At 50.3% G+C, this 27,829-nt stretch overlaps 1 protein-coding gene across 5 annotated transcripts in view; it reads left to right on the forward strand.

The window, feature by feature from the left end:
• The window catches only part of Col26a1 (collagen type XXVI alpha 1 chain), a 145,844-nt gene that overhangs the window by 105,971 nt on the left and 12,044 nt on the right, over window positions 1–27,829 (forward strand). For 4 of the 5 annotated variants that reach the window (XM_063271656.1, XM_039089747.2, XM_039089746.2 and 1 more), the window contains exons 4-7: window positions 19,301–19,362; window positions 24,387–24,543; window positions 26,980–27,078; window positions 27,656–27,808. In XM_063271656.1, coding sequence (XP_063127726.1) covers window positions 19,301–19,362; window positions 24,387–24,543; window positions 26,980–27,078; window positions 27,656–27,808 — 471 coding nt within the window. Of the gene's footprint in view, window positions 1–19,300; window positions 19,363–22,368; window positions 22,461–24,386; window positions 24,544–26,979; window positions 27,079–27,655; window positions 27,809–27,829 lie in introns of those variants that run through there. The other variant, XM_039089748.2, reaches the window with a different exon arrangement.

Consider the following 27,829-nt stretch of genomic DNA (forward strand, 5'->3'; position numbering starts at 1 on the left):
CTGGGTACCAGTTCACAAAAGCTGCATTCCTGAAGCTCTCTGAGTGATTCACAGGCAGCTAGGTGCATCAGTCTCTTCTCTGGAGGACTTCCTGTTTATGACCTTGGGCAGGGTCTTAGCGGGTCTGTTGAGTTTCAGGGACTTCTGGAAACTTGTGAGTTGCTTATTTCCTGAGCCTTAGAGACTCTCTCAGGGATGGAATGTTTCAGCTTGAAAGCCAAAGCCACACAACAGAGGAGAGGCAGAGACAGGTAGATTACTGGAAACTCACTGGTAATGTTCCAGGCTAAGGAGAGACCCTGCCTCAAACAGAAGGTAGAGGGCATCTGAGTACCGACACCCAAGGTTGTGCTCTGACTGCCACACAGTCATCTCCTCACACAGATACACACACACACACACACACACACACACACACACACACACACACACACACTTTGTTAAGGGCCAGTGAGATGGCTCAGTGGATGAAGGTGTTTGTTGCCAAGTTTGATGTCCTGAGTTCAATCCCTGGGACCTACATAGTGGAAAAAGAGAACCTACTCCTATAAATTGTCCTCTGACTTCCACACATGCACAGTGGCGCGCGCGCGCGCGCGCGCACACACACACACACACACACACACACACACACAATGAGATAAATAAATGAAAATTTAAAACCATTTAAAAACCCAAGTAGGGATTGATTGCACATGCATCCACTCCACCTATAATTCCAGTGTAATGGGGGTAGAGGCAGGTAGATCTGGAGTTCAAGGTCATACTCAACCTCATAGTGACTTTGAGGTCACACGGAGCTACATAAGATTCTGCCTCAAAACCACAACGAACGCCCGTGAGCCGGTATGAGGGGAAATAGAACGATCCAACGGAGACATGATTCAAGGACACAAGTGACACAGAGGAGAGAAAGGAAATAGCAATACACACTGTGAGGAGATAGCCAGCCTTGGAACAGATCGGAAAATACAGATTCAGGAGCTGGAGAGACAGACCGGCATTTAAGAGTGCTTGCTGCTCTTCCAGAGGACCAGAGTTTGGTTTCCAGCATTCATTGCAGATGGTTCACGACTGCAGGTAACTCCACCTCCAATAGTTCTGGCCTGTGTCGGAACCTGCACTCATGTGTACATATGTATGTGCACGCGCCTACACACACATACAGCCATACGAGACACACACGATTGAACATGAAATCACTGAGCTTTATTTAGTTGTAGGGTTCCTTTTTTTCTTTTCTTTTTCTTTCATTCTTTCCTTTGGAGACAGGATTTTACTATGTAGCCCTGCCTGCTTTCAAAATTATGATCTTCCCAGCCGTGTCTCCCCAGCGGTGAGAGTACAAGCACGGAAAAAGAAAACGCAAAGTCAAGACAAACTAAGATGCCTTCTCACCCTCCCCAGCCTGGCAGTGATGTTAAACCCCAAGATAGCTGCCTCCCTAGCTCTGAGGTACCAGGCAGAGCTCACAGTGCTGGCGGTGGAGGCCCTTACTTCACAGGCTCATCTCGACCCCTCCTGCTTAGCACTTAGCGGGGGCTGACCTAGCTGGCAACGGGAAATGGGCAACAGCCCAAGAGTCAGGAGAGCTGTGCTGTTTGAGTCTTCGTGTTTGTATGTGCATGTATATGTGTGCGGGTGGAGACTGGCATCAGACATCTTTCTACACTGCTCTCCACCTTAGTTTTAAATATGTCTTAATAACTGCGTATGCATTGGTGTCAGCGTGCGAGCTCTTGCGCATGCATACAGTACCTTCAAAGGCCAGAAGAGGGCGATGTTATATCTGGAGCTGCAGTTATAAGAGGCGCTTCACCTCATTAGAGATAGGGTCTCCCACTGGATCTGGAGCTCACTTATTCGGCCGGATTTTCTGGAGCTCACTTATTCGGCCGGATTGGTTGGCGGGTGAGCCGTAGGCACCGTCCGGTTTCTGCTTCCCCAGTGCTGGGATTGCAAGTGCAGGCCATCGTGCTGAGCATTATGAGCATCTGGGCCCTGGAGCTCAAACCCAGGCCCTCACGCTTGCAAGCACTTCACCGACTGAGCCATTTTCCTAGCCTCTATTTTGGGGTCTTACTCCTTAATCTGCTGGATTCCCCTCCTCCCAAGCAGACAAATGTGCTTCCACTCACAGCGCCAGGAAGAGCTAGGGAACAGGAGAGGTGGACGAGGGGACTAGTGATAACCTGCCCATTTGGCCCTTCTCTTAAGTTTGAGCAGACTCTTGCCTGAGGAATTTGAAGGCCCCGCCCACCCCACCTCATCCTTATCCTCCCACACCCCAGCCCCGCTGTGAGCAGAGAGCAGGCATCCCACACAGAAGCTCCCCAACTCCCCCACCAAGGTCCAGCTTCCAACCTGAACCCTCTCCCATCTACCACGTGGTGAATCCAGCCTGGCTCCCAGAAGCCCCTGGGGCACGATGGGGTGGGAGCTTTTCTTGTTGCCCTAGAAACGCCCAAGCTTCATCTTCTTTAAACTCAGCCACAGGTGTGGGTGGAAAACGGGAGCATCTGGATTCCAACTCTTTTACTCCGTGAGCTGTGTGGTCTCTGTTCTTGTCTTTACACTAATTGCGCGGATCCTGCTACCTTCTCCAGCTACTGGAGGAGGGGATCACGAGAAAAAGTACTTTTGGAAACTCTGTAACTTTCGTGGTACTGTAACGATTCGTTCTTGCTAGACTGTAAATGGCTAGAGGGGAGAAGCGGGGAACAGGGTTTCCTCACTTTGTCGGCCACTACTCAAATGTTACAAACCAGACGTTTGACACCGCAGTTACTCCTCACCGTGGTGAATTTTCATGAACCTAGCAACTGAGGATCCAGGAATTAAGGAAGTTAGTTGTCAACCTTCCCTCCTGATCAGTTCGTCCAGAGCGGGATCCCAAGGATTGGATTAAATTGTTGGGCACCCAGGGAAGATGTTGCACAAAGGTCTTTGTAATTCAAATGTGGTGCTTAAGTTTATCCTTTGCATTTATTTGGGGAGGGGGGCTTCACCTGTGTAGGTCAAAGGACAACTTGAAGAAGGCATTTCTCTCCTTTCACCAACATCAGACTAGTCAACAAGTACTTTGTCGTGATGATGATGATGATGATGATGGTGATGATGATGATGGTGATGATGATGATGATGATGATGATGATGATGATGATGTCAACTTTACACAAGCTAGAGTCATCTGAGAGAGAGCCACCAATTGACAAAATGCCTCCATAAAGCCAACCTGTAGGCAAGCCTGTAGGGCATTTTCGTAATTAGTGATTGAGGAGACCCAACCCATTGTGGGCGGTGACAATCTCGGGGAGATGGTTGTACAATAAGGCAGCCATGGAACAAGCAGTTAGCAGCATCCTCCAGCGTCTGCATCAGCTCCTGCCTCCGGGTTCCTGCCTTCCGCCCTGACTTTCCTTCCTGAAAGCTCTAAGCTGAGTAGACCCTTTCCTCCTCAAGTTGCTTTTGGTCACAATGTCTTATTACAACAATAGAGACCCTGGCTAAGATGTACCCTTTCTTCCTGAACAATTTCACCAGCTCCTCAGACATGTGTGCATGTGTATGCAAGGAGGCCAGAGGACAACCTCAACTGTCATCCCTCAGACACATTCCAACTTTCTTTTTATTCCTTTGTTTCTTTTTTTGATGCTCAGTGTCCTTCTGGCTTAGAACTGACTGGCCAGGAAATCCTAAGGACCTACTTTTATCTCTGGAATTACAAATGTGCATCAGTATGCATGGGCCAAGGGATAGAATGCAGGTCCCGGTGTTTGTGTGATAAGCACTTTACTGCTGAACTACGCCCCTAGCCTCTCACTGGGGGATTCTAGGCAGATGCTCTACCACTGAGCCACGCCCCCAGCCCCTCACTGGGGGATTCTAGGCAGGGGCTCTACCACTGAGCCACGCCCCCAGCCCCTCACTGGGGGATTCTAGGCAGGGGCTCTACCACTGAGCCACGCCCCAGACCCTCACTGGGGAATTCTAGGCAGAGACTCTACCACTGAGCCGCATATCCAGCTCTCTTTATTTTGAGACAGGGTCTCACTAGGTTGCCCAGGCTGGCTTCAGGCTCTTGATCCTCATACCTCAGCCTCAAGTAACTGAAATCACAAGGCTACCTTGCCAGGCCCCTGCTCAGTTTGGGTTTCATTTGAGTCTGGCAAGGGGAATATGTCAGCCCTGCATACCAAAAGGATACAACTAACTGTGGAGACAGTGCCAGGTTTTCTAAAGAAATGGTTTTGTTCTATTTCTTCCAAGGAAATTGAGAACCTTCATGCATTTACTTTTTGTTACATTTTGTTTATTGTGTATTGTGTGCGCACACATACACATATATGCCTGCATGTGGACGGAGGTCCGAGAACAAGACTGAACTCATGTGTCAAGGTTGACAGCAAGTTCCCTTACCCACAGACCCATCCTGCCAGCAAGAACCATAATGTTTTTAAGGAAATGAGACCAGAGCCATGAGAATCTCCACTTTACAGACAGGGAAACAAACCCAGTCACACAGCCTGACGGAAACCTAGGCAGTGTGATCTCTTAACTACCATGGCTGCCTTATGTCCTCTCCGTGTAGGCTAGCCTCTGGGCCCTCTCGGGCAATTAGAGAATATTCCCTCCCTTCCGATCTCTCTCCCGACATAAGCCAGGATGTATGAACTCCAGCATCAAAGTCATTTTTATCTCTGTCTTAAATCCCTGTGGTGTAACCCAAGCCCGTCCGCCCGCTCTGTCTGGGTAGGAATGGAGAACAGCTGTTGGCAGGGACAGAGCAGCTGCTAAAGGAAGCACTTCCTGTGCACAGGAGGAAGTTCCAGGGGAAGCAACCAAGATCACAGGGACAGACAGCCGCGGACGTGCAAGCTGCCCTTTAGGTCAGCTGAGGGTCTCCTGGGTGGAGCAAGGGAGGGCAGATCTACCTGGAAAACCTGTGAACAAGGCAGGGAGGCCTGTCTCTACCCACCCCTGCTCAGCTCCCTGAATAACAGCTTGTCCACAGTGCTTGCATTCTGTATTCTAGCTTCCTCTTACTTATGTTTATAATAAAAATATTTATGATTATAATTATTTGAATGATGAGAATTAAATCAAGGGCTTCCTGCATACTAAAAAAGTGCTTTACTGATAAGCCAGGTCCCCAGCCCCTCCCTGGGGGATTCTAGGCAGGGGCTCTACCACTGAGCCACGCCCCCAGTCCCTCACTGGTCATCCTTTTGCAAGTAGCCTCCCAAGTATCTGAGACTACAGGTCTGCATCATCATGCTGGACTTCTGATTTGGCAATCTTTCCTTTTTTGTCTCTTTCTCTCTTGTCTCCCACCCCACCCCCCGCTCCCCGTTTGAGTACGTGTGTGCCACGGAGCACATAAGTAGAGGTCAAAGGACAACCTCAGGACTTTCACTCCACCTTGTTTGAGGGAGGCACCTCTCTTGCTGGCTGTGCTCTGTATGTGCCACAGTAGCTGGCCTGAGAGGATTTGGGAATCCTCCTGTCTCTAACACCCTATAAGAGAGCTGGGATTTTGTGTGTGCTGCCACATTCAGACCTATGTGGGTTCTGGGAATCCAAACCTGAGTCCTCAGGCTTGTGAGGCAAGCATTTTACCCATTGGGCCATCTTTATAAGCCCAGAAATCGGGGTTATTTGTAACGTGGGTTTCCGTGAGCAAGACTGCTACACACATTCTCACGCATGCCTCTTGATGAACATATGTATATATTCATTTTGTTGCACATGTTAGTCAAGTTAGCTTGTGGTTAGACCTATTAGAAACAGAAAACCTATTAGAACGTTCTTCAGCAGTGGTTGCGCCATGAGCTGGTGAGAGGGCTCAGTGGGTAAAGGTGTTTGCTACCAAGCCTGATGCCGTGATTTCAATCCCCAGATACACAGGGTCGAAGGAGAGACCTGACTCTTGCAATCCGTCCTCTGAGCTCCATATGCCTGCTCTCCCACATGCACACATATGCCCCAAACATAATAAGAACACAAGACCATAGATAATTAAGTGACTGCACACTGCCTGTGAGGGGTGAGCTCCCAGATGTTCCAGTCCTCCCCCGGAGGGTTCTGTTCATCTATGTTTTTGTCAGCCATTTTGGTGGGTGTGGTTTCGTTTGCATTCGTCCGTTATGGATAATGAACTTGAGCCTCTCCTACGGTCACTGGGTATTTGAAGGTCACTTCTCAAACGCATTAGTTAATGTCTCACTCTGTGGCTTCAGCTGTGGCTCACAATCTTGACATACACGACTGAAGGAATGAAAACTTTATTCTGCCTCTTGGTGTGTGTGCGTGTTGTTGTGTGTACATTTTGGTGTGTGTGCCTATGTTGTGTGTGTGCCTGTTGGTGTGTGTACGTGTTGGTATGTGCATGTTAGCATGTCAACAGTTAGTGGGCACATAGCGGTTTGTGTATGTTGGTGTGTGCGCATGTTGGCTTCCGTGCATGTTGGTGTGCACGCATGTTAGTGGCTGCATGTTGGTGTGCATGCATGCTGTGGAGGCCAGAGATCAACCTCCGCTGTTGTTCCTCTGTGCTGCCCGTTTTGGTTTTTTAATTTATTTTCACATTAATGTGTATGAGCGTTTGTGTGCATGTATGTGCACTGTGTGTGTACGGTGCCTGAGGAGGCCAGAAGAGAGTTAGGAACAGTTTTGAGCCATGTGGGTCGTGAGACTAGAACCCAGGTTCTCTGCAGGGCACCGCTGTGGCTATTCAGCAGCCCCTTTGTTTACTTTTATTTTTATGTTTTATCTCCAATACTGTTATTTCCCAGATGCCGTTCACGTTTGCTTTTTGAGACAGGGTCTCTCGGTAGCCTGGGGCTTGCCAAGCAGGTTAAACAGTCTGGCCAGTGAGCTCTGGGAACCTCTGGTCTGCCTCCCCAATGCTGGGATTACAATCACCGATGTGTGACTTTTTACACTGGCATGGTACATCAAATTCCTCACATTTGGACGACATACTGGGTTATGAATCCTGGTCAGCCATAGGGACCTGTGTTAAAAACCAGTCTTGCATCTCAAGGGCTGAGGCAAAGAGTCAAAGTCAAGACTGACACCAGAGTCAAGAAGATGCGGTTCAGTGGGTAAAGGGCTTGTCTTAGGCGCAGGAGGCTCTGGCGTCCATCAGCAGTGCTGTGTGAACAGGGTGTGGTTAGCGCGTGCCTGTAATCCCAGCACTGGATGGTAGAGGGGGGATCGGAGGCCAAAGCCATTGTCAAGTACACGAGTTTCAGGTCAACCTGGGCTACACAAGACTTTGTCTCAAAACAAATGGAAAGAGAGATGGGGGATTAGGAGTGCATGCTGCTGCTCCAATCTGGTTTCTATCGCTGTGATAAATACCATAGCCAAAGGAAGGATGGATTATTTCAGTTTACAATTTACAGGTCCCTCACAAAGGGACCCCATGCAGGAACCTAAAGGCAGGAACTGAAGCAGAATCCATGGAGAAATGCTGCTGACTGCCTTGTTCTCAGGCTCACACTCTGCTGCCTTTCTCACGACACCCTTGCCACCCACCCAAGGGTGGCAACACCCAGAGCCGACCGGGCCCTCCCGCATCCATCGAGGGGCTCGAATTCAGTTCCAAGTACCTGCATCAAGTGGCTCATAACTGCTTATAATAACTTCAGTTCTAGGGGGATCTGATACCCTCTTTCTGGCCTCCACAGGAACCTGTGCTCATGCAATAAACCCTCAGACAGAACTCTGTGTATATACACATAATTAGAGAGAGAAGAAGGAAAGAAAGAAATATCAGAGGTTAGGGGAATCTCTGAGTTCAAGGCTAGCCTCGTTTATATAGTGAATTTTAGGCCAGTCAGGCCTACATATTAACGACCTGTCTTAGAAAGAGAGAGAGGGGAGAGAGGGAGAGGAGGAGGGAGGGAAGAAGAAAAAGAGGGAAGGAGGGAGGGGAGAGAGATAGGAGAAAGGGGGTAAGAGGTGGGGGATGGGGATATAAGATACCCCCTTCTCCCCTGACTTCTCCCCATCCCATACAACAACTCTAATGAGGTAGAGATGGCCAACCCTATTTTTAGACCAGCAGCCTGAGCCAAGATGTTACATCATCCAGAAGTTCTATATAAAACAAGGGGAAACTTGCCCGCTTTGATGCAACTATTTCTGTCTGTCCCCATCTTCTTCCATCCTTGGCTATCCATCTTTTATATAATTACAAACAGAATACAGTTCCAATTTTGTCCGTCTTCTTATATAGCACTGATTTTTTTCCCCATCTAAAAAATGTAATTGTGTCATTGGGCTGGGGTGCAGCTTAGTGGGAGGATACATACAAGGCCTACAACGAGGCTCTGAGTTTAAATGCCAACACCAAAAATAGCGTTTCCAAATTATATATGGGGAAACTTCAGTTCTTCAAGACTTTAAACTTTTTAAAAAGGGACATGGGTGCCGGGGATGTAACTCAATTGGTAGAGTACTTAACTAGCATACTTAAAGCCCTGGGCGTCATCCCCAGCATTGCAGAAACCACACCTGGTGGCACACATCTGTAATTCCAGCACCTAGGCAGGAGGATTAGGTTGTCCTTAGCTCTGTAGTTCAAAGCCATGTTGGACTCCCCATTTTTGCATATGTTTTGCATATTCATGTTTTGTGTTTTCTTCTCTCTAGTTTGCTCTTTTCTTTGGGTGATGTTCATCCTTCGCCATCTCTCTGAGAGGAGACATGTGGGGTTTGAATACATGTTTCAGAATGTACACATCGGAGGTCTTCATTCCAGTCTCATATCTTTTGTGATAGTTGTGCTGGGTATAGGATTTTAGGCATTAAAAATCCTCTTTCTCAAAAGAACACTGGTGGCTTCCACTTCCCACTCCATCTATTTGGTGCTATTTAGGATTCCAACACTAACCTGATTCTGACATTTCCTGCCGGCTTCATTTTATTTTTGAAAACATTTATTATTTTCCTTACCTCTGAGAGTCTGGATTTTTGCCATTATATGTTTTTTTAAAGATTTGCTTTTATTCCCCCCTCTCCAGTTTTCACACTTTTGCCTTCCAATATTGTAAATGCATCACTGTATCTCAATCCTTTATTGAATTTTCTATCAGCTTTTTAAAATGTTCATCTCTGAATGTGCATTTTTATTCTCTTGATATGATAAAATGTGGTAACAAAAGCAACTTAGGGGAAAAAGGTGGCTTTGGGGTTGTTGGGCTCTTGTTTTTTGTTTTACTGGAGGTACATCACAGGAGAGAAGTCAAGGTAGCAGAAAGTTGAAATAGCTGGTTCACATCCCACCTGCATTTAAGAATCAGCAGTGAATCTTCCAGTGCTCAGTTCACCGGCTCTATTTTATACAGCCCTGTATTCCTGCCCAAGCAACAGTCTCATCCAAGGTCAACTCGGGCCTTTCCACCTCAGTTAACTTAGTCATGATAATCCCCCACAGGCAGAGGCAGATGTCTGTCTCTCAGGTGATCATGGGTCCTGCCAAGTACAGGGCCTGTGAGCTGGCTCAGTGGATAAAGGTGCTTGCCGCTAACCCTGAGGACCTGAGTCCAGTCCCTAGGACATACATAGAGAGAATAGACTCCTGCAAGTTATCCTTTGACCTCCACATGTATGCAGCACACACCCAGATGCACACACAAAGCCAATAAATGTAAAAACAATCACAACAGGGATACAGTGTACTCATATCTCTAAGGTACCCTTAAATAAACCAAAATAAACCAAAAACACTGAGATTTTTTGCTTTGGGGATTTGGAGGCGTCGTTTGGTTTTTTATTTTTGTTGGTTTATGTTTTCTTCTGTGTACTCACTCTCTGTTCCTTGTGTCCTTTGCTCTGACTTTGTGTTCTCCTCTCTTGGCCCTTGTCTCCCGTCGTATGGACCATACTTATGTGTTGAATGGTCTTTGGGCACGCCAGGCTTGACCTCTTAGAACTTGGGACTTCTCTGTGCGAAGGTCCTGCCTTGTGCAGACACAACTTCTGCAGGTCGGCTTTCTCGTGCTGCTGGGTTTCCCCAGGTAGGAATCTGACTGTGGCAGAGCCCTTGCTGCCTTCCCTGGAAGCCACCTGCTGGGCACATGCTGGTTTGTTAGAGTGAGGATTCCCACTTTAGCTGGTATAGCTAGTGGGAACCTTCTCTCTTCACATCCTTCCGCCCACGCAGGGCGGACCACGTGCGCACAGCGCAACCTAGCGTTTGTCCTGCAGCTTTGATAATGGACGAAGGAAGCCATTCTGTGCCCAGACAACTGCCGAGGGCTGTGTTGCTCTCCTCTTTGGCAATGGCGTCTTTCTACTTGGGCCAGAGCTGACATTTCCAAGAATGAAAGTGAACTGTGAGCCAAGTGAACAGGCAAGGAAGAGGACTGTCTGTTGCCAAGACTGAGAGACTCAGGATAGCTCTCACGACGCTATGTGGGAAGAGCAGAGGCCTGAATGGATTGAATGGGTGAATATGGTCCAGAGAGAAGGGCTATGGCATAGCTGAGGGGTATGGCTTGGTAGAATGATGTGCGGCTCTATTGAATGGGATGTGGCTTAGCTGAAGGGGAGGGGTTTGGCTAAGATGGAAAGAGGTGTGGCCAGTAGGAGGGGTGTGATCGAATGGGAAGAGGGCGTGTCCTATTAGAAGGGGCATGGCTCATCTAAAAGAGCGTGTGACCTAACTGTAAGAGCGCATGTCCCAGTGGGAGGGGACGTAGCATAGCTCTACAGGTGGACAGTTGAAGGGGCCGTGGCCCAAAGGAAGAAGGTCTGGCCTAGCTATAGGGGGTTTATCCTAGGACATGTGAAGCTCAGTTGAAGGAGATAGGACTGGGTGCTGACCACACATATGCCAATGGGAGGAATGTGGCTTAACCAGAGGGAGTGTCTGCCCCAGTGGAGGGGGTGTGACTCAGACGGGGAGGGCGTATCCTAGTAGGAGGGGATGTGACATAAGCTGTAGGGGTTGTGATGTGGCTCAAATGGTGGTGTGGCCCAGCGGTAGGGACCGTGAGACAGGCGAGGGGCACAGCCCAGCTGAAGGCATCATGGCTTCCTTAGGGTGGCAGAGGCTTGTGAGGGTGTGTAGGAGCAGTTGGCCTGGCCATGACTTGGGCTTTGCCCTGAGGGCCATGGAGGCTGTCCAGCATGGGTGACCAGTCGAGGGAAGTCCACAGAGACTCCATGGAGGAGTGGAAAGGAGGATGGGGAAGGGAAGTAGGAGGAAGAGGAGCAGGAGGGAGTCACTTCACTGACAACAACAGCTAGTCTAGGCACAGCTGACTCCATGGTGGACAAATCCTGATATATGCAAACTGTCATGCTGGGGAAACTAGCCTACCGTAGGCTGCCTTGTTCCCACATCACCCTCTCTCCATAGCATCTTCCCATGTGACCTTGGACTTTTCCTCTCCCAACAAGGCCTGGGAGTCTTGACTAGGAACGAGGGTCTCCTTGATCTAAGAATCTTCTGGAAATAGACCTCGGTTGCACTGGCCAACTGGTGACAATAACCAGAAGGCGCCCACCAACATCTACTCTGGAGCCTCTCACAGAGGAAGCTGGTCTCTGCGGAACAGGATCACTGTCCCCTTCGATGGCCCATTAGGGTCTATGACTAATGTCTCATAGTAAGAGTCTACTGTCTCTTTAAACTTCCTCCTGTAGCCAACTCCTACTTTATCGACAAAGCCCTTCTTAGAGCCCACCCCCAGGAAACCAGCCTCACACAGGAGGTGAAGACTGAGTTCTGAGGGTATAGCCACCACCAGCAGCAGTGCCAGGCAAATGCAGGTAGAAAAGGACCCATCAACTCCTATCTTGCTGTGGGTGGGTGGCCAGAGTGTGTTAGTGAGAAGCTAAGGATGTAGGGGACCTCAGGGATCTGCCCAAGGTCCTGGATCTAATCCAAGGTGGACCCTTGCAGGTGGGGCAACTGATGTCACCCTGCGGTGACCAAGAGAGGGCTCAAGCCCAAGGTCTCAATATGTAGCTCAGGCTGGCCTTGAACATACTATGTAGCCCAGGCTAACTTCAATTTGCAGTAATTGTTCTGTCCTGGAATTACAGGTGTGTGCTACCATACTTAGTCACCTGGTTCACCTCTCCCTCTCCCTCCCCCTCTCCCTCTCTCTCTCTGTCCCTCTTCCTCCCTCTCCCCTCTCCCTCTCCCCCATCCCTTTCCCTCTCCTCCTCCTTCTCTCTCTTTTTCTCTCAGGGTCAGGGGGAGCTAGAGGTCAAGTAGAGGTCAGGGGACAACTCTATCGATCAGTTCTCTCCTTCCACCTTATTTTGGGTTCCTGGAACTGAAAAGGCAAACACCTCTAACCAGTATGCCATCTTGCTAGCTCCTGGTTGGCCTGAAAACTCATGATCCTCCTGCCTCTACCTCGACATCTCCAACTAGCATGAGCCACCACGACAGGCCCTCTTTATTTTTTGAGACAAGGCTTCTCTTCAGCCTGGAACGTAGTGGTAAGTAAGCTAGGGGACTAGTTGGCCCCAGAGGCCCACACGTGGGCACCACCTTCACCCTTGCCTTTTTAGTCCACCCTATGCTTATAAGGCAAGCATTTTACAGAGAGAGCTTCTCCCCAGCCCCGCCTGGAGCACTTAGCTTTGTAGGGATCCGCCGGTTATCTTTCTAGTTGCTGTTCTAGGTGCCAGGAATGCCCTCGGTCCTGTCTCCTCCTGGCCTGCCTTCTGGAGTAATTAGGATGGGCTAAAAAATCTCTCAGAAGCCCCAGAGTTAAGGCCTGCATCTTACTTAGGGCCAAGGAGGCCCAGAGCAAGGCAGATGTGTCTTTGGGCAGGTCCCAGAGCCAGGGACAGGACCAGCCCCACCTACGCTGCTTAGTAATTAGAACAAGTTAAACAAACTGGCTTTAACTGCCTGTTGGTGACATATTCCAGGGGAGCTATAAACCAGCCAGATGTGCAAGGCCTGCTCAGGCCGGTGCCATGGGGTACCCCCCCAAGATGGTTGGACCTCTAAGACAAGCCCTGAGGCTGGAAAGTAGGACATGGTTCACCCACCCAGCATCTGCACACCTGCCAAACCAGCCGAAAGCCAGAGCAGACTGGGTTGGGCCTAACACATTTCTAGAAACAGGTCCCTGCAGACCCTAATGCTCCCTCCCTTGGCTGCCCTTGCCCCCTGCAAAGGGTCTTATTTGTTGCTTCGGACCCTGGAAACAGCCCCTAGAAGCCTTTAGAGGCTCAGGAATGTGTCATTCGCCCAGATCCCTGGAAGGGGCCAAGGCAACAGCTTACCCCAAGCCAGGTCCTCTGTGGCCTTCTAGCTGTTTGTGGTGCCCCCTGGGGTTGGGTGGGGAGCTCCTAGTCTGGGAAGGGGGTGCCAAGGCTCAAGGTGAAAATCACTTTTGTAACACGGGCCAAGCAGGGTGTGGTGACGAATGCTTTTAGTCCCAGCACTTAGGAGGTAGAGGCAGGAAGATCAGGAGTTCAAAGTCATCCTTGGCCAGTTCAAGGCCAGTTTGAACGCCATGAACCCCTGTCTCAAAAAAAAAAAAAAAAAAATCCCAGCTGTCCTGAGACTACAGATGCACACTGTCCTGCTAACCCACAGCCATTAAAGGTGACCACTCCACAAAAGGACTCATGGATTCCATAGAGCCTCAGGGTGGGTCAGGAGCTATAGGGGGTCTTGTAGGGAGAGGGTTGGGGGTTAGGGTGGGACTGGCAGGTTGGGGTACAGAGGACATGTTGGAGAATGGATGAGGAATAGGAAGAGGATGGGGTTGGGGTGAGTGACACGGGAGAGGAAGAAGGTAACAGGGAAGAATTCGTCAGAGATGGCTGAGGGGAGAATAGGGGGATAGCAGGGGGATAGGGAGTAGGGGTAGGGACGGGTGGAGGATGAGGTGTGGGGGAAGGGAGCAGATGACAAATGGGTGGGAGAAACATGGGAGATAAGTAGGGGGTGGGTAGACGGCAACATGGGAGACAGGTGGGGGATAGGTTGGGGTGTGTGGGACATGGATTAGAGTGGGTGGGGCATGTGTTGGTGGGCGTGGCATGGGTCAGGGGTGGGCGAGGAATGAGTTGGGGTGTGTGGGGAATTATGGGTACGTGGGGAATTAGTTAAGGGTAGGTGGGGAGTGGGTATGGGTGGGCATGGGTGAGGACTTGAGTGTGCGATGGATGAGGGTTAGGTGATGAGGACACAAGACAGGGTTGGAGTGGTGGGCAGATGGTCCTATGCTCCTTTTGGTTTTTTCTAAAAAATATATTTTTATTTATTTTGTATATATAAGTACACTGTAGCTGTACACACCAGAAGAGGACATTAGATTCTATTACAGATGGTTGTGAGCCACCATGTGGTTGCTGGGATTTGAACTCAGGACTTCTGGAAGAGCAGCCGGTGCTCTTAACTGATGAGGCATCTCTCCAGCTTCCTTTTGGTTCTTGCCCATCCTGTTAATGGCCTAGAAATCATTGGCTGTGAGAGAGGAAGGAGACATGGAAATCCTCTAGGGGTCCCCTTCCCCTGCTCCCCTCATGCTACAGACTTTGCTTATTTACACACACACACACACACACACACACACACACACACACACACACACACAAGCATGCACGTGCAAGAGGCAGGTCTCTCGGGACCCAGTGTTTCATCAGTGGCCCTCCCTGAACTCCAGTGTCCACAGCCCTTTGCTTTTTGACTGGTCCCATTGCCTGGCCCGGTCCCTGAGAGGACCCTTTGCTCTCTGCTCCAACCGCAGCAGGGTCTAATGGCTGTGACCTCTTGGCTCCTGGTTTCCAAGGACGAACGGATCACCTGACTGCATTCCATCTCATGAGGTGCTCACCTGCGTGGGCATCTGCTGAGATAGCCTATGCCCTTTCTCCCTGCTGCTTTCTTTTCTTTACCTCCAGTTCCCCTCTAGGGGAACATGTGCATTCAATCTAACACGCTTAGCCAGAAAAAACCACCTTCCCCTCCAGCTTTTCCTCTGTAAAGTCCTGTCTGGTTTCCACCTCGGATACTGTACACACACCTCATTCCCCTCCTTGTGTTATATTCAGTGTTTACCCTTTTGTCTTTAATCTGGTTTATGTATTGGAATGACCCGGTTTTATGGGGAGGAGAGTGGCCTTGTTCCTAAAACTTGTTTATAAACCATTGATGTAGAGCAGCCTGGGGTAGGAGGGAGTGTATGTGTGTGTATGTGTGTGTATATGTGTGAGTATATGTGTGTGTGTTTGTGTCTGTGTATGTATGTGTGTATGTGTGTGTGTCTGTGTATGTGTATGTATGTGTGTGTATCTGTGTATGCGTGTGTTTGTGTATGTGTGTGTATCTGTGTGAGTATATGTGTGTGTTTGTGTCTGTGTATGTGTGTGTATGTGTGTGTGTCTGTGTATGTGTATGTATGTGTGTGTATCTGTGTATGCGTGTGTTTGTGTATGTGTGTGTATCTGTGTGTGTTTGTGTATGTGTGTGTATCTGTGTGTGTTTGTGTATGTGTGTGTCTGTGTGTGTTTGTGTATGTGTGTGTATCTGTGTATGCGTGTGTTTGTGTATGTGTGTGTATCTGTGTGTGTTTGTGTATGTGTGTGTGTCTGTGTCTGTGTATGTATGTATGTGTATCTGTATGTGTATATGTGTGTGTTTGTGTGTACATGTATGTGTATCTGTGTATGTGTGTATATGTTTGTGTGTGCATATATATGTATCTGTGTATGTGTGTATGTATGTGTGTATATCTGTGTATGTGTTTGTGTATGTGTATGTTTGTGTGTGTATGTATATGTATGTATCTGTGTAATGTGTATGTATCTGTGTATGTGTGTATCTGTATATGTATCTGTGTATATGTGTATGTATCTGTGCATGTGTGTATTTGTGTGTATCTATGTTTGTGTGTATCTGTATATGTATGTATCTGTGTGTGTGTGTGTGTGTGTGTGTGTGTGTGTAATGCAGGGAGCACTACATGCAAGACATATAGTTCCTTCCGATGAGTCAAGAGGACTGGGAGCAGGGTGGGCCGGGAGCCATTCTTCTTGCTAAGTGATTTTTAGTTTGAGCCTGTTGCACAGGAGCGGGGATGTAAGACACAGCCTGACTCACCTGTTCTCATAATCCTGCTGTAACAGAGCTGAGCCAGGGGGCACACCTACCACTCCAGCTACTCTGCAAAGGGTACAAAGGTATAGACCAGACAGAATGAGTTCAAAACTAACCTGGGCAACTTTGTGAGACCTTGTTTCAAAATGCAATGTAAAAAGAGACTGGGGGCGTGGCTCAGTGGTAGAGCCCCTGCCTAGAATCCCCCAGTGAGGGGCTGGGAGTGTATCTCAGTGGTAGAAACTTACTCTAGTCCAACCCACAGTATCTCAAAAACAAGACAAAACTACAGTTGGATGCATTGGACTTCATTTGCTAAAAAGCACAGATTCCTCACCAAGGTCTACCAGGCAACTAAGGAAAAGCACTGGAAGCCTGGCATCTCTGCCTTCATCCTGCATTCATCCTTTACTGTGGATCAGCTGCTCCCTCTGCTTGTAGGTTCATTTATCGCTAGGGGAATCCATCTAAAATGTGGTGATACCTGATCTAGCTTATCACCGTCCATAGTGAAGGGTGAGAGTATAGTCATGAGGCACCTTACTGTCAGCATCTACACCCTCCTGTTCCAGATCCCGGAGGGGCTCCAGTTTTGTAGTCATGGGGCTGGAGAGATGGCTCAATGGTTAGGAGCACTTTCCGTCCTTGTAAAAGACAGAGTTCAGTTCCAAGAACTCGTGTTACAACCTCCTGTAACTCCAGCTCCAGAAGATGTGGCGCCCTCTTCTGGCCTCTGTTGGCACCTGCACTCACATGCGCAGACACATACACAAAGACACACACACACACACACACACACACACACACACACACACACACAGAGTCATACACACAGACACATAATTGAAAATAAAATAAGTATTTTTTTTAAAAAGCCCTAAACCTACAGTCAATCACCTTGAATTCCAGAAAAAGTGGGACAGAGCCCCTGCCTGAGTCCACACAGTTATCCACGAAGAGGCTACAGCTTAGAGTTGAAGTAGCTCACTTCTGGGAATTAGCCTGTTCCCCTCAAGGAACAGAGGCTTCCTTTGGACCATTTCGCAGAACCAGACAGTGACCAACCAGACTCCTCCTTGACCAGAACTGCTTAATTATACATGGGTCTCCTTCCTTCCCTAACCCTTTCCCTTAAGCCAAGAGCTCAAAGGCTGACACAGAGTCACGTGACCGCTTGACCACTGCGCATGGTCAAACCCCCTGTCTGCCTCTCATTACTGTTCGTCTTCCTTTTTCTTTTTTTTTTTTTCTTTTTTTTTTTTTTGCTGTTCTTATTTTGTTTTATTATTTCGGTGTGTGTGTATGTATGACACGTGTACACACATGTGTGAAGGTTCGTGTGCATATGCTTGCAGGGGCCAGGGGAAGTCATCAGATGACACCTTTGCCTTACTTGCGGTGAGGTCTCTCACTGAACCTGGAGCTCACTGCTCTCCTGACTGGAAAGAGCTCCCCACAGCATTGGTGATACTGGTATTACAGCACCCCCACCCCCACCATGCTTGTTTTCTTAAACATTTTATTTATTTGTGAGTGCGCACATGGCTGTGTACAGAGGTCATAGGACAACTTTTGGAAGTTGGCTTTCTCCTGATAATATGGAAGTCCCAGTGTTTAAACCCAGGTAAGCACTCTTACCTGCTGTGCCAACCCGTTGGCCCTACACCTGGCTTTTACAAGAGTTCTGGGGATTTGACCTCAAGGCCTCCTGCTAACTTACCAAGTCACTTCTCTGGCCTTTACTTCTTGGAGAAAGAGGCTTATATAGCCCAGGCTGACCTTGAACTTTTGATCCTCCTGCCCCCTCCCCAGGACTGGGATTATGAGTGGGCACCACAGTCCCCAGTTTCTTCACTCTTTGACAGCAGGCAGGTGGCCCAGCTTGGCCTGTGCACACTCAGAGAATTAGTGCTTTTGTCCTAACACTCATGATACCAGGACTCCCCGCACCCCTCTGCACCCCTCCTCAGCAGCAACTATGTCCAAGGCCCTGGCAGCTACACCGGTGCAGCCATTGAGTCAGACAGCAAAGCCCCCCAAGTCTCTGGGCATCTGTTTCTCCAGAAGGAGGTTCCTGCAAATCCAGGCTTTGAACTGGGTAAAGAAAAGAGAGAGGCTGAGAGACACGCCTTGGGGTCTAAAGCAATCAAAGCTCTCCAGAGTGGCTTTGAACGGCTCTTTCCACATTAAAGAGCTTTGGTCTGGGAAGACAGACATAAACAGACAATTAAAGTCCAGAGGTGAGGGCCTAGGGGAGCCTTGTGACTGGTGGCTCTGTGTTGGGGTGGGGTGGGGGATGGGGTGGGAGAGTGTGGTGGGGGGCCGGGGTGGGGGCGGGGTGATATCTAGCCGTGCAGCCCAGTCTGGCCTGAAAGTTGTTCTGTAGGCCAGGCTGGTCTGGAAGTCTTCGTGGTTCTCCTTCTCAGCCTTTCAAGTACTGGATTCATAGGTTCGAACCGCTATGCACAGACCAGAGGGATTTATGGGGGTGGGGAGTGGTTATTTCTGGGCGACAGGGTCATACATACCAAAGGCTGGCCTTGAACTTGATCTGTAACTGGGAGTGATCTTAAAATGCACCTGCTGCGTCCACCTCCTGTACAGGATCCAAGCCTGGACCACACCTGGTTTTTCAGTCCTGGGGGGTAGAAGCCATGGCTTCACACATACTAGGCAAGGACCCTCCGAGGTGAACCCTCGCCTAGCCACAGAAGGAGGCTTAAAGTCTGCAAATCTGTCACTTTCCTGAGGCCCTCTATTTCAACAACCTACAGGCATCCTGATACTGTCAAACTCATCTCGCAGGCCCCCTTGTGTGAGGGCTGAGTGCTGGCCACATTACCACCCCACCTCCTCCAGTCCCCAGATGGCTGCATATAATTGCTAATTCCTGCTTCTCCTCCTGTCTGTGTCTCAGCACGCAGTAACCACTATGCAGCCTTTTGTCCTCCCGTTACTCACCACCACCTCCAGCAAGTCCTCCCTGACTGTCTCCTCCCTACCCAGGCAGTAGCCTTGGCTCAAGCACAGCAGGTTGCAAAAAGGAGAGTGGGCCTCAAGGATAAGACCTTGATGGATGAATAGGAGTTTCCCAGGCTCCCAAAAATTATTGGAACTTTCTTCCTGGCTGTCACTAGAGGATATCCTGGTGCCAGGCTTCCCTCTCCTGGGTGTCTATACTGTACCTTCACCTGGTTCTCTCTTTTTCAGAATGTATGAACTGTACCCGGCTTAGCGACATGAGTGAGCGGCTGACCACGCTGGAAGCCAAGGTTAGACCGGCTGGGTGGCCTGGAGAGCCGACAGTGAATGGGGGTGGAGGGTGGTGAGACCCATGCTGACACGGCTAACGAAAGCCCCTTCCCAAGGAGCCAGCCCAGCCTCAGCACCCTGGTCTCTGGCACTGAGAACTACTGAGCCTTCGTGGCTCCAGTAGCCTCAGTTGGACCAGCCTCCTGAGGTAGGAAGGGGGAATGGCGTTCTCAGGGAGTGGCCAGTCTAGGGCACTATCCTCCCAAGGCATGCTTAGGAGACCGGTTTAGCGAAGTCAGTCACCATCTCGCCAAAGCTGCTGTCCCCCAGTTCCCCCTACTCCTCCCAGTTAAGGACCTGCCTGGGACTAGGCCCAGGGGAACTTACAGTGAGAGGCTTGGAGGAGGGACTGCCAACCAGAGGGTCAAGTCCTCAGTGGGTGCCCCAGGGACAGAAGGACTTGCAGCTTGAGCCTACCCCGTGCAAAGGAAGGACACAGGGAACTCTGTGCATAGGATGGGGTTCTGTGCACCGGTTGGGTACCTGCACAGGCCTTTGGGCTCTATGTTGTGGTTCCACTGGGGGGGGGGGTGTTGACTTTTCCTGGGGAGACACAACACACATCTACTCAGTCTAGACAGGGAGCCCAGGACAAACCAAAGGACAGATACCCCCAAAATGTAACTTGGCCAACCAATGAGTTTATGCAACTTGGCCAGCCAATGAGTTTCGTTGGGGTTATTGACAGGAATATGGGTGAGGGCTTATGGACAGGAACAGAAATGGCCCAGAGAGCTGCTTCACCAAAGCCCACCCCAGTGCGCGTGACAGTTCACAGAGCTGGGAAGCAAGGCTGTCTAAAAGGGAAGGAAGGAAGGAAGGAAGGAAGGAAGGAAGGAAGGAAGGAAGGAAGGAAAGAAGGAGGGAGGGAGGGAGGGAGGGAAGGAGGGAAGGAAGGAGGGAAGGGAGGGAGGGAGGGAAGGAAGGAGGGAAGGAGGGAGGGAGGGAAGGAAGGAGGGAGGGAGGGAGGGAGGGAAGGAAGGAAGGAAGGAATAAATATTAAGCCTGAGCTACATTTAGATAGACTTTATCTTAAAAAAAAAGAAATGAATGAATGAATGGGTTCAATTTCTGGCATCCACATGTAGATGAAAAGAAAATTCTTGCAACTTGTCCTCTGACTACAAGTATACCCCATCACACACACACACACACACACACACACACACACACACACACACAATTAAAAATATTAAGGGACAGGTTGTGGGGGGGATTGTGCAAAATCCAGTATATTCAAGGCCCCAGGACATGTATAGTCTACTGTAATCGGACCACTGTGCAAGGAAACAGGGTCTCCCAGCCCAGGCCCAGTGCACTGTTGAGAGCTGAGAGCCTGCTTTCTCTGGAGTTAGCATGCTTAGGTGACTTAGGCGTGCTTGGGGTGGAGAGCTTGGGAAGGGTGGGTAGGATGCTAGAGAAGAGGCTGGGACAAACTTCTGCCCCCAAGGTTTCAGAGCAGAGGAGGGAGTTTGGCCTGAGGGGCATTTTCCAAAGCAGGGTAGGGTTTGGCACAGAGGAAACATTGACGGCTTGGCCTGGCTCTAGTTCAGCATTCTGGGTGTCAAAAGTCACAGCTTTTGGGGGCCAGCTGTCTCCCTCACACCTGGCCCTCACACATGCCTTCTGGCTGAGAGCAATTCCTCCCCACTCCCACCCCTATCCCCACCCCACCCCTCCACCCTGTCTCCCCACTCCTTGCCACATACGGCTTCAGCCACAACCACCAAAGGCTTGCCCTCTGTCCTTCAGGCTGGCAGAGTGGCCTCAGGGTACCAGGAAAAAGCCAGCTCTGAGATGGGGTGGGACATCCAGAAGCCTGGGGCATGAAGCCTAAGGAGGTGGCTTGAATCTGGGGACAGAGCACAACTCCTAAGGGCTGAGGACTCTTGACTGAGCCTCACCACCTATTCAGTGCCCATGTGTCTCCTGGGAGGCAGCCTGCCTGAGAACCACAGGGCAGAAGCCTGGAGACTGAAACTTTTAGTTTCTCAAATAAGACTACTGTGTGGTTGCAGCTGGAGAGATGACTCAGGGGTTAAGAGTACTGGCTGCTCTTCCAGAGGTCCTGAGTTCAATTCCCAGCAACCACATGGTGGCTCACAACTATCTCTGATGCCCTCTTCTGGTGTGCAGGCATAAATGCAGACACAGCACTCACATGAAAATGAAAGAAAGAAATCTAAAATAAATAAAAATCACTGTGTGGTGCACCAAGTTTCGAGACAGGCACAGAGCTAACAGGAGCTCACTAAGTATGTTTGTCCCAATGGAAATCCAGGAATTGGCGGTGGAATTGGTGGCCTTGTGACCATCAGACCCAGGATCATTATGACCCTTTCCCCCCTGAATGAATGGTTTCTGAGCCCCCATGTGATGCCTCCTGTTCTAAACCTTTAGTGGCTGCTGCAGCTAAAGATGTCCCATCCTCACACTAGATCAATAATATAGAAAAGGCAAGAGTTAGGCAGAGTGCCCAGCAGACTTGTCATGTCTCATGGGCCAGCACTGGGGCCTAGAGGTCACCAGCCAAGAAACTGAGCACTGGTCAAAACAGAAACTACCGGGGCTGGGGATTTAGCTCAGTGGTAGAGCGCTTACCTAGGAAGCGCAAGGCCCTGGGTTCGGTCCCCAGCTCCGAAAAAAAAAAAAAAAAAAAAAAAAAAAAAACAAAAAAAAAAAAAAACAAAAAAAAAAAACAGAAACTACCATGATCGAGCGCTAATTATCCAACCCTCTCCGGGACACACACTACAGATACAACACAATTGGAACGTCTAGAGCAGTGGTTCTCAACCTGTGGGTCACGACCGATTCACAGCGGTTGCCCAAGGCCAATGGAAAACACAGACATTTACACTATGACTCATAACAGTAGCAAGATTGCAGTTATGTAGCAATGAAAATGGTTGGGGGAAGTCACAACAAGGCACACTCCTATGGTTGCATGGTTGTGAGTGCAGGTACGCATGCCACAGTGCGCATGTGCAAGCAGAAGCCAACATGGCGGAAGTCGCCTCTCTCCTTCCATCACGTAGATCCTGGAGATCAAATTCAGGTCTGTAGGCTTGGCAGCAAGCTCCTTTACCTCCTGAGCCATCTCACCGGCCCATTCTCTGGCTTTCTCGGACTTGTGTCCCATCCGTGTAGCCCTATGTTAAGCTCAGTCTGGGCACAGATGGAATTTCTGCCCTAGGAGATCAACCGTGCCAACCCGGGAGTGCAGGGGCTCAGGCTGAGACAGATTCAAATTTGATGGAGGCCGGGACACCTGGGCCTAGGTTCTTGGGCTCTATTGGCCATGGAGGCTATATGGAAGCATCCAGAAGGAGTCAGCCAAGCATTTTGTGCCAAAGCACGGAGCTGAGGGCCGGTGCTTTTGAGGAAGCCTAGAATTTAGCAAGAAGAGTACCTTGGTCAATCCTCAGTGACACGGGGTGGACATGTCTCGGATCCCTCTGCCTTGCCAATTGTCCTGGTCCCCACCAATCTTACCTCCCCCACGGCACTGCCCCTCCACACCCCACCTCCGCCTCCGCCTCCGCCACCCCACAGACAACACACACACACACACACACACACACACACACACACACACACACACACACACACACACAAACGCTAGTGCATCCTTGTTCCCCCACATGGCCTTACTTCAGCTTCATGTAGGGGACTGGCCCCCCGAGCTCATCTCTAGGACCCTGGAGGATGCTGGGAAATAGTGCATCCCAACTACTTATCGACTGCACTCGAGCCTGACTTTGTTTAAGGGACAACACAACTCGGTGTTCTCAGTAACCAAGCAAAACTGGGGAGCAGCCTTCTTCCCCCATCCTGCCACGCCATGCGCCATGATCGAGAGTCCACCTTGATGAGTCACCCATCCCATGCCACCCACTTTCCTTCCATTACTTCCCCACCCCGTCTACCGAGGCAGCATCCCAGCAGTAGCCAGAGCTCTGAGATGTCCACAGGGTCAGCCAGGATTCAGAACCTTCCCTGTCTGGCGGAAAGTCTAGGGAGTGGGGGGGGGGGCGGGAGCCAGGGAGCAGGGGCGGTCAGGAGATCCAAGGACCATTAGGGGTCATGTGTCCCTGCATACCCATGACCCTGTTCTGCTCAAACAACAGCAACACTAATGCATGCGTGTACACACACACACACATGCACGCGCACGCGCGCACACACACACACACACACAGAGTCTCATGTAGCCCAGGCTAGCCTTGAACTCCTATGTACCCCAGGCTGGCCTCGAACTCTTAAAGTCTTAATCCTCTGTAGCCACCTCCCAAACACTGGGCACTCAGGTGTTCCCACCATCCCCAGCTTTTCTTTTACATTTGGTTAATTTTTAAAACCATTTTATCTATTTTTTTTTTGTGAATGTGTGGTAGGGGCATGCACATGCTACAGCACACATTTGAAGTTCAGAGGACAATAGGCAGGGGCCAACTCTCTCCTTCCACCATGAGGGGGTCTCAGGGATCGAACTCAGGTCATCAGGTTTGGTGGCAAGCACCCTTACTTTCTGAGCCATCTCACCAGCCCATTCTTTTTATGGAGTTGTCTAAGGGTGGGTGCTATATTTTTCATGTAATTTTAATTGTACTCAACTCCAGAGAGAAGGGGTGGGGGGAGATCCCGACTATGAGAGAAAATATGGAGTATTTGTCTCTCTGAGTCTGTTTTATTTTACGTAACATAATGATCTCGCTGTTAATGGCATTCTTTTTTTTTTTTTATTAACTTGAGTATTTCTTATATACATTTCGAGTGTTATTCCCTTTCCCGGTTTCCGGGCAAACATCCCCCTCCCCCCTCCCCTTCCTTATGGGTGTTCCCCTCCCAACCCTCCCCCCAATGGCATTCTTCTTGATGGCTGAATAATACTCCACTGTGTGTCTGGACCCCATTCTCCTCGGGTGTCGGTCCCTGTGCTGGTCCCTGTGCTGAGGCCTGACCTTCCACCCTCCCCGGCCAGGTTCTCCTGCTGGAGGCAGCCGAGCAGCCTGCAGGTCCAGACAATGACCTGCCACCCCCGCAGAGCACCCCACCAACCTGGAACGAGGACTTCCTGCCAGATGCCATTCCTATTGCCCATCCAGGGCCCCGGAGGAGAAGACCCACAGGTCCAGCTGGTGAGCTGGACCCTCGGGGAGGGATCTGGCGAGGGAACGAGGTCAGAGTGGGTGCCTAGGGTCTCTACTCAGAGGCCACACTCTGGCCTCCTGGGTCTAATTTGCTCATGTGGTGTGTCGAAAATTGAACTGGTTACTAAAATAAGTGTCAAATTAAGCATAATATTAGAATTTCCATTTCTTCTTTAAAATGGTGAAAGATCTAGCCACTAGTGGGAGCGTAAGTGTGGGATCCTGGCTACCTGGGAGTCTGGAGCAGATGAATTAAAAGTTTAAGGTCCATCTGAGCCATGGAGTGATTTTAAGGCCAGCCTGGGCAACTTAGCAAAATCCTATCTCATTTCAAAGTATAAAAGGGAATGAGGGCGTGGCTCAGTGGTAGAGCCCCTGCCTAGAGTCCCCCAGTGAGGGGTTGGGGTATGGCTCAGTGGTAGAGCCCCTGCCTAGAATCCCCCAGTGAGGGGCTGGGGGTGTGGCTCAGTGGTAGAGCCCCTGCCTAGTATGTGTGAGGTCCTATGTTCATCTTCCAGGATGGCAATAAAAAGAAAGAAAGAGAGAGAGAGAGAGAGAGAGAGAGAGAGAGAGAGAGAGACAGAGGGAGGGAGGGAGGGAGGGAGGGAGGAAGGAAGGAAGGAAGGAAGGAAGGAAGGAAGGAAGAACACCCTGGAAACATTCAGATGTTCATAAGACACTCAGAGTCCTGTAGATCCCATTTAAGCTCTGTTGTCCAACTCCTGATCCTCCTGCTTCAGCCTCTGTGTGCTAGAATTTAGACCTGGGCCACCATCCCTGGCTTCTTGTCAAGAGCAAAACTAAAATGTCCTCTGTAAAGACTCTCCTCAGAGGCCTCAGCTTTGTGGCCGTGCTGCAGAGTGCTGCTGATGTTTGTAGCCAACACAGCTCGCCTTCTTCATGCCTGCTTGTCCAGCCTTCTTATATGAACCAGGACCACCTGCCTTGGGATGGCGCCACCTCACAGTGGGCTGAGCCCTCCTACATCAATCAGCCCTCAAGATCACAGACATGCCCCAGGCCAATCCTTTCTAGCCAGTTTCCCCGAAGCTGAGATGAGCGTTATCAGCCACTCAGGGCTGAATCTAATAGAGTTAACTAGGACACCTGGGTAGTGCTGGCCTCAGGCTATATATGGTGGTGCAGGTGGCGGTGGTGGAGGTGGTGGTGGTAGTGATGGTGGTAGTGGTGGTAGATGTGGGGGTGAGATATCCTTCAAGATGGGTCCCTGTCCTCACTGTGTCCTCACTAGGTATTTTCATAAATGAAAGGAAAGTTTACAACTGCCCACCTTATTCTCCCAAGACAGGGTCTTTCACTGACCCTGGAGCTAGGCTGGAGGCCATCACAGCCCCCCTGCCCCGATCCTCCTGTGTCTGCCACCAACTGTGCCACATTCTAAGTGCAGGCAGCCATGCCCCACTGTGAGTGTCATTCCCAACTTTTTACCAAAGCGTGAGAGCAGCAAAGTTAGAGAAAGCAGCTCAAACTCAGACAAGTTAGGTAGGTGCCCGGAGGTCCGGGGGATATGATCTAGTCCCCTCTTTCTCCTCTCCTAGTGAACCCCAGGATTCGCCCCTAGAGTTCACACACCTTCTCCGGATCCCAGGCAGCAAGTCTACTTTGTTACAAAGTCTCAAACTCGTCAATGCTCTTTTCTGGAACTTTATCAGAGAAAGGGAAGTTCCAGAAATGGCCAGCAGGTGGCAGACACGCCCCACTAATGGTGACACCTGGGTTTCCTGCCTCCCTGAGGTTTTCCAGTAAGAGGAATCCTCCAGCGCTTCCTCACAGACTAGAGACAAATGCAGTTTCGATGATGAGCTATATACATGGCCCTCGGTTTGACTTAACAGTGAGACAAGGTCCCACTATGTCCCCCAGCCTAGCCTTGAACTTTTGATTCTCCTGCCTCAGCCTCTTAAGTGCTGGGATAACCGGGCCTGCTCCATGGTTGCACACTCAGGCCTCTAGAATAGGATAGTGGTTCAAGGGGAAGACCTGACCCTGCAGATCCTTCAGGGCAGGTTGGCTCGGCTGCCACAACTGCAGTTCTGGACCCCGAGCAAGAAGATAGCAGGAAGAAAGGATGTGGAGGAAACAAGCTACAGTTTGACTCTGTGACTGGGAGTAGAAGTCCATGCCTCTCCACTGCTCAGTTTACCCATGTGTAAAAGGAGAGAACAAACTCAATTATTGGGACCACAGACAGGGAAAGACAGCTTGTCAACTCTTAAGACTCGGGTGCCAGGGGCGTGGCTCAGTGGTAGAGCCCCTGCCTAGAATCCCCCAGTGAGGGGCTGGGGGCGTGGCTCAGTGGTAGAGCCCCTGCCTGCCACTCACCTAAGCACACAACCCGTGTGACCAGAACTGGAGCCTCTATGGCTCTGAGTCCACAGTGTTCTCCCCTAATTCTCTCCTCAGGACCTCCAGGACAGATGGGACCACCTGGGCCTGCAGGGCCTCCAGGTTCCAAAGGTGACCAGGGCCAGACAGGAGAGACAGGCCCAGTGGGACCTCCAGGTAAGAAGCCCTTGTGCCCTGGAGTAGAGACCAGTGTTTGCTTTGCACCTGAGCACAGGTGGCATTTTGTGTACCCTAATCTTGCTTGTTACCCCCAATTCATTACTTCTTTCTCACCTTCCTCTTCCCCCCAATCGCAGAGGTGCTTCAGGGTAAGAGTCTACAGGACCTTGGGGTGGGGGTGGGGTGGGACAGCTAAGGCCCAGGGGTCTGTTCCAAGCACCTGAAATGCCACCCAAGAATCCCATGATCCCCTGCGTGCTGCAGAGCGCCTGCGCCTGCGGAGGGCTGGCTCACCCTCCGTCTTTGCTCCACAGTTAAACCACTCCTGAGTCCCACGACATCTGGCTGGAGCCTGCGCTGATCCCATTGCTAACTCTGTCATGGCCTCTCTTTGCTGTCCCTACGCCAGAATGAGGAAGCTGTCCCCTTGCCCTGCAGGAGGACTGTGGGTACAGAGACTTATCACTGATGGGACAAGTGTCCTTGGCTACTCCTCTCGCCCTCAGAGCCATAGTCCCTTGTCTGTAACATCGAAGCTGCCAGTGTCACTTAAAGCCTTTGCTCTTCATTGTAGGTCTCCTGGGACCACCAGGGCCACGCGGGCTTCCTGGAGAGATGGGACGCCCTGGTCCACCAGGCCCTCCTGGCCCAGCAGGCAGTCCTGGCCTCTTGCCAAACAGTCCCCAAGGCGTCCTCTACTCCCTGCAGACACCTACAGACAAGGAGAGTGAGTGCTGGGCCTAGGGTT

The sequence above is a fragment of the Rattus norvegicus genome, chromosome 12 (assembly GCF_036323735.1).
Source record: "Rattus norvegicus strain BN/NHsdMcwi chromosome 12, GRCr8, whole genome shotgun sequence".
NCBI lineage: Eukaryota > Metazoa > Chordata > Mammalia > Rodentia > Muridae > Rattus > Rattus norvegicus.